This window comes from Labeo rohita, chromosome 16 (genome assembly GCF_022985175.1).
Source record: "Labeo rohita strain BAU-BD-2019 chromosome 16, IGBB_LRoh.1.0, whole genome shotgun sequence".
In the NCBI taxonomy this organism is placed as follows: domain Eukaryota; kingdom Metazoa; phylum Chordata; class Actinopteri; order Cypriniformes; family Cyprinidae; genus Labeo; species Labeo rohita.
Window position 1 is genome coordinate 31,130,175 of NC_066884.1, and position 16,063 is coordinate 31,146,237.

At 40.7% G+C, this 16,063-nt stretch overlaps 1 protein-coding gene across 1 annotated transcript in view; it reads left to right on the plus strand.

Annotated features, from left to right (window-relative positions):
- Positions 1–16,063, plus strand: part of LOC127177872 (F-actin-uncapping protein LRRC16A) — a 426,319-nt gene that overhangs the window by 313,511 nt on the left and 96,745 nt on the right. The window contains exons 34-36 of the mRNA XM_051130392.1: positions 1,761–1,919; positions 1,972–2,097; positions 2,159–2,367. Coding sequence (XP_050986349.1) covers positions 1,761–1,919; positions 1,972–2,097; positions 2,159–2,367 — 494 coding nt within the window. The remainder of the gene's footprint in view (positions 1–1,760; positions 1,920–1,971; positions 2,098–2,158; positions 2,368–16,063) is intronic.

Genomic DNA, 16,063 nt, shown 5'->3' on the forward strand with positions numbered 1-16,063 from the left:
TCACCTCCCTAGGTTGGCGAAAGTTAAATTCACTACCTTAACTGGCGTCCCTAGGTTGGCGAAAGCGAAATTTATTACATTAATTGGCGTCCCTGGGTGGGCTAACTTAGACTGAAATGAGCCTCCTGTTTTATCAACTCAAGTCAATACACTAAAAGATAACAATAGAAATAACTTTAGCAGGAAACTAAGTCTTTCACTGAGTCAGAAACCAATTGCATAGAAACAGTGGTTCCTCTAAGCCTGATTGATAGTTTCCTTGCTCAGCGCTTTGGTACTATTTATGAATAGGATTCGTTGCAAAGTGTATCGAATTGCGATTTTATTGTGGCATGGAGCTTGCAAATATTTTGCTCAATTTTTGTTAGCACAAGTTGTAATTGTTGATTATAACCAGTTGCTACTAGAAATATAGCATAGGGTTCCTACCTTGTAAGTCTATCATAGTTTTCTAGAATTTTTATCTGAACCTGTCATGTAAGGGTAACGCCCTCTGACAAATTACAGAAAAGTGCTAGAATTCGCACCCCTTGTCTGTGTGTGGCATTCATTGTCTTAGTAGTTCAGAATTGCTCACATTCGTGGCAGACTTTAAGAGCTAACTAATACAAGTGGTGGATTTATTTACTATATGTAGACACACACACCAGTATATATATATTAAATAAAAAATGGTTGATATGACTGCTGAAGCAGTGAGCCAGGCCTTAAAGGGCGCTTCACTTATAAAGCTTCTGTCCAGCCTAGCACTAAACTGGCCTATCCAACCAAACCAGGCCATAGACAAATTATCCCTTGCCCATGACCAGGACAAAGATAGGCATTTAGAGTTTCAGGAACTCAAAAACGAGTTGGCTGATTTGCATAATGACAATTTAAAGTTAAGAGCTGAAATATGCAGATTGTCCACAGGTACTAAAAGCTTAAAGTCCATTGCTGAAAGTCAGGAAGCAGGGCTGAAAAAGCTGAAAACTGACGTGGCCACTCTAATCTGAATGAGACCAGAGCTGAGTTAGGGTCAGCTTTGCTTGAAATTTCTGAGCTGAAAAGGCAACAAGAAATTAGACATAAGACTTGTGATCTGCCCAAGCAACGACCTTTTAATTCAAACGTTACCCAAATCCAGCATAGGGAACAGTTGAGTAGAGTACGAGCTGAGGCTACAACTAGAACATCAGTGTTGGCAAACAAAGATGGCATTGTAGAACAGAGATGTGAAGTAATAGGAACAAGGATGAGTGAATTGGAAATAGACAGGCACCTCCCCCGTAAACAATATGAACCACAGAGGGTGCACACCCACTCCACTAGTTCAGCTGTGAGGGAACCCCTGGTGAATAATCTTTCACAGGGACAGCATTACCAGCAAAATGGTAATGTTACAGCCTCTGCCAGCCTTAGCATGAGTGCTGGCTTCACTCATTCCTATAATGCAGCTTCTTCCTCCACCATAGGTATAAAAGCTAGCTCCTCCTTACCCAAGTCTCCTAGCATACAGCCATCTAGAGAGAGCCGCCTGCATATTCTTAGAGAATTAGCACATGACATTGATGTGTTTAACCCTGAGACTTCTAATAACAACATAGAGTTGTATTTAAAGGAAGTTAACGCAGCTTTGACATACTTCCCTTAGGCAAGTATGGCTGACAAAGTCTTTCTTCTGAGAAAGACCACCACACGAACCATCCATGGTTTCATAGATAGACAGAGCCCAGTTATTGTTAACAATTATGACGAATTGTGTAAAGCCCTTCTGTCAGAGTACACTCTGTATCAGAACCCATCTGCCTCTCGTCTCTCAGCTTTCCGAATTAAGCAAGGTCACCATGAATCTCCCAGAGAGTACTATGAGCGGCTAAGGAAAATGTATTTTGCTGATAGAGATGACTCTAGTGCAGAACAGGATGTCATGTTTAAGAGTTTGTTTGTGAGTAATCTATACCCCACTGATACCTCTCACACTTCTGGTAGATGTTGACCGTATGTCTGCAGGAGAACTGAGGCAACTTGCAGTGCGAGCATGGGAAAGTGAGAGGGTAGGCACAAACAGGAAAGACAGAGAGCCAGATACAGCTGTGCTTGAATCAGGACATGACAGTAAGACTCCCTTTCAAATGGAAGTGTGAGAACTTCCTCAGAACAGTTTTGCCTATTCCAGCAATCTCCAGCAGAGCACCCAGAGCCCTAGGTTCTCAAGTTACAGGGGACTTAACAGTCACAGGCATGCCCCCAGAAAGGAGAGCAGGCAGTGGGATGACAGAGTGCAAAGGCAGAAGAAGAGTATGGGAATACTCTCAAGAGATGGCTATGAGAATGGCCACAAATACTGTAGTCATTACAGAAGTAGGAAATCTAGAGGAACTGAGAGTAAGGATGCTGAGAACTTAGCAGAGATCCAGCACCTACTTCTTAAAGCCCTCGAAGATCTCAAGTCACAGGAGAACACCTCCTTTGACAGAAACCTGGTCTTCTCAGCATAACCAGGTCGGGCCCCCTCCCCCTCCACCTAACATCAGAGTGTGGACAAGAGACATGGGGAAAAAGGGGGTACCCCATAACTGAACAGGGTCTCTCAGTGTCAGCAGACACTCAGTCCTTGTATCGTATCAGACGTCATCTTCAACCAAAGAAGGGTTCTTTACTTTTGACTTCAGTTTCCAGTTTAGACTTTCCAGTCAGCGTTTATAACCTACAAGGTTGTGATTTTGTATGCCCATGACAATCCCTTTGGATGTCAAGAAAGGGGGGTCAAGCCCCATATGATACTATCGACCAACTAGTTCTGTTGCCACATGTAAAGTAAAACATTGCAGATCACAGACAGGGTTGTTCTAATTTGTTGTTGTCAGTTCTAGCCATCCAGTCTCCCTTAAAGTCATCCTTCCAAAGAGAGGAATAGTTTGATTGGACCCGTGATGCAGCCCTCCAGAAGAAGCTGCAGTCTTTAGACAGAACACTCAAATTTACAACCAAGCTAAGAACCTTCAGCACCTTCCATTCATGCTATTCATTTAGTAGTTGTTGATTACTCTTGTCTATCTTTTGTTAATATAATTTATTTTATTACAACTCATGTCTTCCTTGTGTTGATAACACAGAAGTTGTTCTACAAGTTAGAGATCCCACCAATTTTTCTTATGTGATGTACTCATAACCACACATTAATTGACACGTGATCCAAGAATCATAACGTCAGCTGTGACATGAGTACCCATCACTACCCTAATTCACCTCCCTAGGTTGGCGAAAGTTAAATTCACTACCTTAACTGGCGTCCCTAGGTTGGTGAAAGCTAAATTTATTACATAATATTGCAACTCCTCTAGCATGTCCCTTAGTATAGGATGAATAAAATGTGTTTCTAAATCCTAACCTTTTCAGTTTCTCATGCTCAGTTTGTACCAGGTGAGTTTCCTGCCAAAAAATGATATGGTGATTCTCTCTTTATCTTTGTTATTAGTTTACCTCGTTTGATAGGACTTTTTAACCCATTAATGTTAAGTGATATTATTCATTATTCTTCCATATATAACATCCATAATCAAAGTTTTTCTAAAGAAACTTCTGATTGGAAAGGAAAATCTTCGATTAACGCAGGTCCTCCCCAGTGCAAACCGATACTATAAATCAGTGCACTTGCGTCTTCCTAGTGGAATTCCCAGACAGAAATGTTTTCCATTTATAAGTCTGTTAGGCTATAAACTTAAATTAACCCATAATGAAAATAATTTTATCCAAACTCAGGATTCCTTATATAGATTCGCCCTCAAAGTGGTGATGTCCTTATTGTATTAATCTATCATTCTGCCAGTTTAAATCTTGGATATAACGGTTATTATTAACTTATTTTACCCTGAGAAAGAAAAACAAAAAAGTCAGTATCTCCGATGTCCCGGCGGAAATCCTGGAGTTTTTTCCGTGCTCTCTCTCGGTGCGTCTCTCGGCTACATCTCGGCCTTGCGCCCGCCGTTTCCCAAGAGATTTTGCTCAGCCTTTCCATGGATGCCGATGCAGTGGTACGATCCTCTCTAATGCTGGCAGTTGTCGATCCTTTCTTCTTTAAATCTTCCATCGCCTCCACTGCATTGTTGTAAACAATTATACAAATACACGAAGTTTAGCTGGAGGTGGTGTCTGAAAGCAAAGACCCTTTTCTTTGGGCCGAGCACCCTGTGACAGCACTGTATCCCAAGGTCAGTGTCGAGGAGTGCAAATTTTTCTCGGGCTTCTGGGATGCTTTGCTTCTAATCTTTCGTTGCGTCTCCCCCTGCCGTTAGTTTTAAAGAGTATAACAAGTTAAATTTGGGGAGTATAGCACGTTTGTCTGGGAGCTCTCACTCTACGCTACCGCTCGCCTTGCTGCCATACCGGAAGTCTGTCTTGCAATTCTCATCTGCCGCCTTTTCATATGAAATTTAAAGGGGAATGAAACGATCACAAATTCGTGTACAGTTTAGGGAGCTAATTTCAAAATTTTAGGGGGATTGAGTAGTCAGTTTAGGGCAGGGGTGCTCAACCCTGGTCCTGGAGATTGACCTTCCTGCAGAGTTCAGCTCCAACCCTGACCAGAGTATGTGAGCGGAGTGGAGCGACAACAATTTCCCCTCCGTGCTCTGTGCATTTTATAACCGCTCCGCTCCAGCTCCGCTCCGGGTTCACCGTTTCCCGCTCCCGCTCCACTCCTCGCTCACTGATACCAGAAACACCGCTCCGCCTTCGCTCCACCTTCGCTCCGCGTCTAAACTATATCAGTATGTTTGAAATACCACAGTTCTGTTTGTAACGTATATTAAAAGAAGAAGGTAACAGAAATAAAACGAAAGTATAGTTTTAATGTGGCTTATTGGAACACTAGTGCGCAAACTTTTTTCCTCATGCCAAGCTAACATGGTTGTCAGTCAGCATTAAAAGGTGTAATTGCTGCTTTTTGCAGTGCAAATGTTTGTGATAAAATAATAGTAATACTAATGACAATACGTTTCGTCAGTTATTTTGCGTATAGATCGCTGCGTTTCTTATAGATTTCTTCTCATTCGAAATTGGATATACAGATGAAGTACCACAGTAAGTTTACATTTGTTTGAATGCATTATTGAGAGAGCGATTGCGTATTAATAAGTGTTGTACTTGTTTAAATCACGCTTTCACTTGAAAATATTCAGTATCTTGAAAGGACAAACTAATTCATTGAAAACTATAACTTTCTGCTCATGTCCATTGCCATCATCCTAGTTTTCACATTCGTTCTAATTTGAGTGATCCATCTCCATCAAGCTAGCTAAATAGGCTATGTTTAACACGCAAAGTCTTACTATATATGCAGTTATATTATGGGTTGTTGTCATGAATTGTACTCGTGATGGAGCGGTAGTGGAGCGTTCTTGGAGCTAGTAAAAACCACAACGCTCCGTCACCTGAACCAGCTAATTAGGATCTGAAGGAGCACTTGATAATTATAGACAGGTGTGTTTGATTAGGGTTGGAACTAAACTCTGCAGGAAACCAGACCCCAACACTGGCCAATCACGGCACATAGGCCGTGAATTCTGCTGACATCCAAATTCAGTAGTCAGCATTAGCTTCTCATGACTTCATCATGTTTGTGGCCCCTCAACTAAAGTGGTGACTTGACCTAGAGCCCTGCATTTTAGCCTGAGCCTGACGGGCCTCAACTTTTTTATGACCCTACAGGGCCGGGCTTCGGCCCATTTTTCATGTCATATTTCGGACGCGGGCCAGGCTTCGGAAGTAAGGAGATTTTTTTTTAATTATCTATTAATAAACTAGTGTTTTCTGATTCAGTGTCGCAGGGATAAAGCTGCCAATTCAACTCGCCCTTACGATCCTTAGACGTGCCCTCAGAGAGAAGAGCATCTTTACAGATTAAATAATGAAAGAGTTTTTGTTTTCGATTTGTTTTATTTCATTAAGTAATAGAGTTTCGGTTCATTTTTGTGATGTTTGTCATGTTTGTGTTCTTTATTTTATTTTTTAAATAAAATATTATTGTAAGTGCACACAAATACAAGTAAACCTTTATAGTTCCGAATGATGTATTACTCCTACCTTTAAGAGCAAAAATGCAAATGATTGCGCTGGTGCCTCCACGTCCTGCAAAGCGGCTTCAGCTTCCACTCTCCACACAAACGATTGAATATGCGCCTGATAGCGCACATTTATCTAGGTTTAACATTTAAAAGGGAAAGGGAAAAAAAAAAAAAAAAAGACTCAGAAAACTTGGTCTCAGGCTGAGAATTCTGATAAACTGTTGGACAAGGTTAATTAATTTTTTGTGAACAAAGAAAACATCATGATCATGTGTAATAAATCATAAATCATGATCATGTACCCATCTTAGTTAATGTCTTAATTAAGGTGTTGTTTATCCATGAAGTCATGAATGAAAGACTTTGAATTCATGTTAGTTGCTGATAATTAATAATGACATATTAATGCATGAATTAATGCATAATGCATGAATTTGTGCATGAATTCATGGTAATTCATGTACTCTTACCGTAAGTGTTACCGATAGATGATATCGATATAGATATAGATATTACAACAGTTCTTTCTGGTCCTCAAATCTGATTGGCTGATAAGAGTGTGATATTAGAGTGTTAACAGAACTCCAAAAAAACGTTTTACAGTTTATATCACTCAGCTTGCTGAAGTTGCCGTATTTCTCACAGTGCGTGTCATGGTGAACGCCCAAATCCTCTATAATGTTAAAAATAATACTGTTTTGTGTCACAGAATGTAGTTTTAAGAGCTTTTTAGGTGAAAATATTCTTGTTTGGACTTCAAATATGTGGTTTGTTAATAAAGATAAGATCTATTTGAAAATTTGTGTCAACATCTTTGGACCTGAACTCCAGGGTGTCAGCCGCCATTCAGTGCTCTTGACCGGTAATCACGATTGCTCAGTCAATTCTCATAGTACTCTACTACACATAATATAGTGAGCTTTTAATACAGTAAGCTGTCATTGAAGCAACTCAACATTCCTTCGTCACTAGTTCTAAAGTGATGCTTTCGAATTAGTAATGGAGGCTTAGGCTCAGCTGTTAAGATGTCACCCTTAGATTTGAATCTGTGGTGGAAGCAAGTAGTTCTGCACAAAAGAGGGCTTTTAAAGACACTCCTTTCTTACTTTATGTATTTACACACTTGTGCCATCGAACTGTTATATAAACGCAATAATACACTTGTAGACTTGAGATATGGCTGTATATCGGCTTGGCTGTGATTCGCTGTGATAATCACAACGTGCCGATATACAGCCATATCTCGAGTCTATGAGTGTGATATTGAGTTTATACAACAGTTCGACAGCACAAGTGTGTAAATGCATCTCACGTCTGCGTGTTTATTTAACAGGGTCACATTTTCCCACCTGAAAATTTTGAGCTAGAAAATCTTGGTTCCCTTTCAGTCGGTCACTTTTGATGTCACATTGGTACCAATGAATTGGGAATCTACTTCAAGTGTAAATTAAACAAGGCAATGCACATTGGCGTGTGATAATTGCATCCAGCTGCCACTTGTCATGGCACGAGGAAAAGTAGGCAGGAGGTGCAATGCATACTCAGCTTTTGGCCTCAGTGCTGAGCGATGTCTTTCGTTCTGCTCCTTCACGTAGCCTTTTGAGTGAGGCTTAACAATTTCACCGTGCTCTTGGGAGCATCTTTGTGCTGGTGGGATGGCGCTACAGCAGTGGTGATCTTTCTTTGTCGAGTGGGTTGCACACATTAGACTGCACTTCCCCCTGTGTGTGTTGCAGGCGGCCATCTCCCCTGTGTGCTTCAGCGTGCTAAAAGAGCTTTTTCCCTGAAAGAGCACTCACAGGTGGCGCGTCTTTTTAAAGACGACGTTACGTCTTTGTAAAGACAACAATGCGTCTGGATACAGATGCCATTCCGCTCGTGCATTTCTGGATGCAGTCGTTACCAGGTCTCGGCTGCACAAAAGCAGACTAAGGCAATCCGTCACATCCTGCCTCAGCGGGCAGCTGCTACCTCCACCTGTTTGCCGGCCGCAGTGCCTCAGACTGCTCATCGCTGCTCATATACCATATATAGTGACCTAAGTTTATCCCAAATGTGTAATTCCACGTTATAGCACAGAGCTCGTGTTTCTCCTGCAGATTGCTCTGCCATCCTTCAAGTGGGTTGTAATCACCTTGAATCTTCTATATGTACCTAAACCATTCATATGTGTAAAGGAAGGATGGGGCTTCCACAACGTCCTGGTTCCAGGTAGCTTAGGTACGTTCTGAGTGTTAATTAGTGTGGGTAGTGCCAAGACAACAGTGACTGGCCTTCACTCAGTGACGAGCCCTGGCCTACACTCTAACAAGGCTCAGGAGTCTCACACAAGACACTGGAACACTAGTCTATTTATTCCAAATAAATAGACTATCCACAAATAAATGTAAAGAGATTAACAAATAATAAGCATATTGACAAATAAATAGAATGATATCTGCAAAAAAATGTTTGAGTTTCACAAATATGAATTAAATTCACACAAGATAAATAAAATGAGATTTGCAAATAAAAAACATATTCGAAAGGAAAGGAAAGGACAGGACATGTGGCCAAATATGGTGACCCATACTCAGAATTTGTGCTCTGCATTTAACCCAGGGGTGGGGAGCGTTGATCCTCGAGGGCCGGTGTCCCTGCAGAGTTTTGCTCCAACCCTAATCAAACACACCTGAACAAGCTCATCAAGGTCTTCAGGATACAGGTTGGTATTTTTTTTTTTCAGGGTTGGAGCTAAACTCTACAGGGACACCCCCCCTTTAGGATCAAGTTTCCCCACCCCTGATTTAACCCATCATTTGTGTGCTTACACAAACACACATGTTTGTTTTTGTGAATTGTGGGGACTTTCCATAGACTTCTATAGATTTTATACTGACCAAACGATATTGTCTATCCCCTAACCCAACCCTAACCCTAAACCTAGCCCTCACAGAAAACATGTTTGCATCGTTACACTTTCAGATAAACATCATTTACTATTTTTAATCATTTTTTAACATGTGGGGACCGCAGGCCGGTTTTACTATTTCAGGTTTTACTATCTTTGTGGGGACATTTGGTTGTAGCAAAAACAAGTACACACACACACCGTAAACACACACCCAGAGCAGTGGGCAGCCAATGCTGCGGCACCCAGGGAGCAGTTGGGGGTTTGGTGCCTTGCTCAAGGGTCTCACCTCAGTCGTGGTATTGAAGGTGGAAGAGAGTGCTATTTATTCACTCCCCCCCACCTACATTCCCTGCCGGACCTGAGACTCGAACCTGCAACCTCCAGGTTACAAATCTGACTCTCGAACCATTAGGCCCTGTAAGGCCTTTATCGAACCAGTCGCCAAAAGAGAGACCGCATCACGACATTCCAGGAGAATCTAAAGCTGCCCCCTCCAACCAGCATGAATAATAAACTTCATTTACAGCCATCCCTGCAAACTCTCAAGAGAGTATTAGAATCTTCTGATCCCTACAATGACACCTCCTTGTCTGGATCAATCCTGCGTTATCTCCCCAGGGGACAAAACAACCCGTACAAACCACATGGTTAATGGTGCTCCTTGACCGGTCTGCTGATATAGGAAGAGACACAGGAAGAGAGCGATCAGCCAGACCCCTCACGAGTACCAAAGGAACAATAAAATAGTGATAAGCGGAATCTCCCCCTCTCTTCTGAGGCCATCTCAAAACAGATGGCCGGGGCAACTGCTGACCAACAATACATAAATTGGCAATCGGACAAACATGAAAGACAGATTTACATTGACGCGTCCCACCCGCAGGGTACGCGGGTCACTACAACATGACACTCAGCATTCCTTTCTTCCCCTCTCAGATACGGCAAATGTTCTTTCCCTCCAACAAAGAATACACAAACCTATATCCACGATTCTAAAGACAATCATTTATCTATACTACTAGTAGTGCAAATAACCTATAATTATATGTAGTCTATGTTTCTTATATGCTTGGTGTGTTTATTATAGCCTACGCAGCTAATCAATGTGTGTATAACCAGGTAGCTAGACAAAAGTTAGTAGTGTGTATGCAAGATGCCCGATGTTTGGTATTAAATGAAAGCTCATTTTATTTCCAAGATGTCGACGTGAATGAAAGGTTGATATTATGTACAAGGTTTGCATTTCAATACTTATTGAAGAGACCAACAAACTCTAGCAGGAAAGTTGCCTCCATGTGACAGAAAGATACTATGCTAAAATATGCATAGATGAGCAACGGTATGGGCGGAGCCCCACCTTGCAACCCACATGATTGGAACGCAACTTCATGGGACGGACTTCGTCGGCCCGGTTAAATTCAAATGTCCAGCACAACACAGCGCCTTTCGCCTGTTGCATCTGCCCTTCGCCTGTTGAGTCCGCCTCTCGTCTTCAGCTCGCTCTCATCAGCGCTCCAGCTTGATCACAGTGTGACTGTGCCATCCAGAACTCTACAGAACCAGCTAAAGCTTCGCGAAACTCTCAAAGTCCTTGCGACCTGCAACTCCGACTTGCAAAGAACTTCCAGCTAATCACGCTCGATAACCAGACAGTCAACCGAAATTTAAACTGACCAAACTGCGTGAAACACCGAACAGCGGAAGCAGCTTGAAACACCTCGCCAGCGCTCACCTGAGCTCCGAGAGCATCATCCGTGTAACCAAGCAACCAACCAAAGCTTCATCCAGCCTCTCCAACTGACCAATCACCACCGAAGGCTTCCCAAAGACGTCATCCAAAGAACCAAGCAACCAATCAGACGTGGAGTGATTCCCTCCACTAAGACGAGCCCACCAAGGAAAACCCGAACGCAAGTAAAACAAGGTCTCCTTAATCTCTTGCTGAACTGGTGCTAAATTTCCTTAAGCAGCTAAAAGATAAATCTCTGCTTTTATGGTTTTCTCAGGTTGCAATTTAAGGACTAGTAGCAGATACTAGTAGTTTTGGGATTCCCTTCGAACTCCATAGACTCTCATTCCTTGAACCGTATGCATGTGTGTGTGTTTATTCGTTAGTAATTTAGTTCATGTATCTTAGAGTAGTTCAATAAATTCTTGTTTCATTGAAAAGAACTTTGTCTTGTTTTTCTGTTCACACGCTATTTCCTGTGCCTAGATGTTGCTACCTAGCTCATAACAAACGAATATTTTGGTTTATATTATAATCCAATGGCCACAGGAATAATATAAACATCCAGAGTTGGTAAAATATCCTAAGTTAACATTCGCTGGACGAACAGTTGATAAAAGTGTAAATTACTAACTTTGAATCAGTTAATCAAGTTAAATCCGAATCCTTTGGATTCGATTCTTAATTGAATCACTTAAATTTGACCTAAAACCGTACAGCCCCGACTGCCACAAATATCTCTTTATGTCACAAACACAAATTTCCTGTGCATTGGTAAGTCTACTCAAGTCAATCAGATAACTGCCTCACTTTCCTGATCAATCATAGCATGTTCCCGCTATAACCAATCATGTTTTGTTTTACAATCAGGGCGGCCTCGTCCTGAAATAGCTTAATTCATCTGAATTGGCTCAAATAAATGTTTGAAATCATATTTCATTAGAATGTGCAGTAAGCCAAGCCACAGAACTAAAATTTTGATTATTTTTAGTCATCAACTAGGTTTTCAGGCAGGCTACACTAATCACTTCTTAACGGTGAATATAAACCAGCCTGCAATGACCACGAGAATTACAAGGAAATACATATTTGGGTGGTGTAATATTACAATAAAATGTTTTAAGATAACCCATGTTATTTAAATTACTAAAATACCCTAAACTATAATGAACAATAATAATTCAGTGCAAGCACAGCATAGGATGTATGATACAATGACAAATTCAAGTGCCAGTTTCACCTAATTAATTATTAATTTGTTTAGTTACATAATTTAGATTTTTTTTTTTTTTTTTTTTACAACAGCGGATTGTAAATTACACACTTTTAGTAAACTAGGATATTTTGGACACTTGGATATTTTATTTATGTTATTCTATGTATTTGAAAAACATCCATGGGTAAATTTACCCATGTGGCGGTTCTAGTGTTAAATGATGTATACAAGTAACTATGTGGATCTAACGGTGAAAAAGCATTATAAATAATATTTTGAAACATTAAAAGTATTACTTATTACTAAAAGGTAAGTTGCCATTACAAGTTGCCATTGTTTAGGGAGGAATAATACATGTGGGTTTCTCTTTTTTAAATTTTGCTGCAGGTTTCTTGAATATAAATGAATAAAAATGCAGTAAGATATTTATTGGTTGAAAAGTTGATCATGCAAACGATATTTCGGTAACACTTTTGTAGTACATTCAGGGTAATTAGATTTTTTAATTTAATTGATTCAATTGGGAATCGAATCCAAATGATTTGGTATTGACTCGATTAATTGATTCAGAATTAATAGGTTACACTTTATTAACTGTTCTTCCAGCGAAAAGTTTAACTTAGTATGTCTTACCAATTCTGAATGTTTATATTATTTCCGTGGCCACCGGATTATAATATAAACACAGTATTAGGTTTTTATGAGCTAGGTAGCAAAATCTTAGGCATAGGCAGTAGCTTTGTGAACACAAGAAACAAGACAATGTTCTTTCCAATGAAACAAGAATTTATTGAACTACTCTAAGATACATGAACTAAACTACTAACAATTACACACACAGACACACACACACACATGCATACGGTTCAAGGAATGAGAATTTATGGAGTTTGAAGGGAATCCCAAAATTTCTAGTATCTGCTACTAGTTCTTAAATTGCAACCTGAGAAAACCACAAAAGCAGAGATTTATCTTTTAGCTGCCTAAGGAAATTTAGCACCAGTTCAGCAAGAGTTTAAGGAGACCTTGTTTTACTTGCGTTCGGGCTGTCTTCCTCTGCGGGCTCGTCTTAGCAGAGGGAATCACGCCACTTCTGATTGGTTGCCTAGTTCTTTGGATGACGTCTTTGGGGAAACCTTCAGTGGTGATTGGACAGTTGGCGAGGCTGGATGAAGCTTCAGTTGGTTGCTTGGTTACACAGATGATGCTCTCGGAGCTCAGGTGAGTGCTGGCGAAGTGTTTCTCTCGTTGCGGGCGTCTCACACTGTTCACGCCGTCAGGGTGTTTCAAGCTGCTTCCGCTGTTCGGTGTTTCACGCAGTTAGGTCAGTTCAAGCTTCGGTTGGTTGCTTGGTTACTGAGCGTGATAAGCTTGAAATTCTTTGAAAGTCGGAGTTGCGGGGCAGAAAGACTTTGAAAGTTTCACAAAGCTTTAGCTGGTTCTGTAGAGTTCTGGATGGCACAATCACGTAGTTGGTGAAGCCGGGAGCGCCGGTGAGAAGGCGAAAGGCGAAGGGGCGAAAGGCAAAAGGCAAAGTTTGTTAGGAACATTTTGATTTCATCCCATAAAGTTGTGTTCCAGTCATTTGGGTTGCAAGGCGGGGCTCCGCCTTATATGGTTGCCCATTTGTGCATACCTTAGCATAATGTCTTTGTCACGTGGAGGCAACTTTCTGCAAGAGTTTGTTAATCTCTTCAGTAAGTGTTATAATGCAAGCATCATACATAATATCAACTTTTCATTCGCGTCAACATCTTGGAAATAAAATGAGCCCTCATTTACCACTGAACATTGAGTATCTTTCATACCATATTAATAACTTTGTCTTCCTAACGGGTTATACACACATTGGTTAGCTTTGTAGGTTACAATAAACACACCAAGCCTATAGGAGGTATAAAAACATACTACTAATGCATATTGTTGCTCTAACAGCAATACTCAAATAATTGTTCTTCCAAACTCGTAAATGTAAATGTAATTTGTGATGCGCATTCGTATGCATTCTTCAAAGGGGCAGATGGAGAATGTGCATGAGGAATGTGAGAGGAGGGGGACACTGGAGGTCCAAAGGGTCATGAGAGTCACGCTGGATGGATCCTGTGAGCCCCGCAGGCTGGACGTGTCAATGTAAATCTGTCTTTTCGTGTTTACTCGATTAGCTGATTACCAGTTACACTGACCATCTGTTTGTGGCTAGTCTCAGAAAAGGGGGAACCTCTGTAAATAAGTATTTCCCTGTATTTCTTACACGGGTCTGACTGAGGCTAGTCAAGAAGGTGACGATAAAGCATGGTGTGGCTTTAAGTGGTCCCAGCAGAGAATAAGAGTCCTCTGTCCTCCTGATGTGATTAGTTTATCGATGGTTCACCCCTGGGGGGAGAAGTCAGCGTCGGGCAGGAACTGGTCAAGACACACTGGCGTCATGTAAGCTCCTAATCTGTTTTTATGGTCGTCCCAAATGGCTCACAGAAGACTCTGAGTTGTTCTCTTCTCTGAGGCCTTACACTTTACAATAAGGTTTATTAGTTAACATTAGTTAACAAGCTAAAAATGAACAATACTTCTACAGCATTTACTAATCTTAATGTTCATTTTAGCATTTACTAATTTATTAATAAAGGGGTCATCAGATGCCCATTTTCCACAAGTTGATATGATTCTTTAGGGTCTTAATGAAAAGTCTTTAATATACTTTGATTAAAAATTCTCAGTGGTTTTGGATTCACCCTTTTTACCTTGCCAAAATCATCTCTGCAAAAATCATCTCATTCTAAGGGGTTGTTTCTTTAAATGCAAATGAGCTCTGCTCACCCCACCCCTCTCTTCTCTCTGTGGAAAGACGGTCTTGTTTACATTAGCCACATTTAGCCGCTAAACTTCCTAACTACCACGTTATAAGGAAAGGCGATCGCAAAGATTCATAAAAAAACGCTTATACTCACTTCTGCTGTAAGTGAAGCTGGATCATGAATGACTCGCCTGAACATAGACTGATATATGTAGATCGGGAGGTGCATTCCATTCACAAACAAACGTAATCTACTGCATCTTCAGCGGCTCAGATGTCCGGAGTAAATGACGACCACTATGTTCATTATTACATCCAGCAACACAACACCTCAATCGCTCAATTGGAGATATTCTTGTCTAACTTACATCCCTGCTCTGGCATCAAAACATGGAAAGTTACTGGACTGTGACAGCTGGTCTAAGGTAAGAGCTCATGTCAATCAACTATCGTGGGACCGGCCTCTGCAGGCATCTGAGAACGGCTCGATTTGAAAAAGGGGATATTATTTTTACAGATTAATTAAAAACCACTGCATGGATTTTTATCATTATAGGGTAGATTTGTACATACACTGCCAACACATATTAATGTTCAAACAACATGAAAAAGTGAACTTAGCATCCAATGACCCCTTTAACATAAAAAAATGTGTTTGTTAACATTAGTTAATGCACTGAACTAACATGAACTAACAATGAACGACTGTATTTTTATTAACCAACTTTAACAAAGATTTATAAATACTGTAATAAATGTATTGTTCATTGTTTGTTCATGTTAGTTAATTCATTAGTCATATCAGACAAATGGAAGATTCGATCAGAACATTTGGTTGAAACCAAAGAGCCAAATTCCACAAAGGGGCCCAGAACCACGTCATAAATCTGTCCAGGATACCCTGGCGCCAGCCAGCCTGAAGTAAGCCTAACCAACTAACTTTCACAGCTTTGAACAACTTGCAACATTAAAACAAAAGAACACAATTATTGATAATCCCATCTCAGGAAGGAGATTTTCAATATTGGGGCAAGAAACCCGAGATTAATGGTCAAAGATGCAGCCCATCAGGACCATCACATGAGGAAACTTTGTTGGGTGGTGCTCCCCCACCCAAGACAAGAACCAGACCAAGTTCCTTCAAAATTCTTTTGTTCCTCAGTACTGCCCTACTGTTCCTCAGTTCATAGAATGACAGAGAGACTGTCTTAAATATGCACCAAAATGATGCTTAAAAGGACTTATGAATGAACATCAGACCATTGCATAACTCCCTACTATGTATGTTACCCACACATTTGTCTATTATGTTCTAATCACTCGTTGTGTATGTCCTTTTAATAACTATTGAATAGCTTAAGGGTTTATATTTGTGTTTGGTATGTAT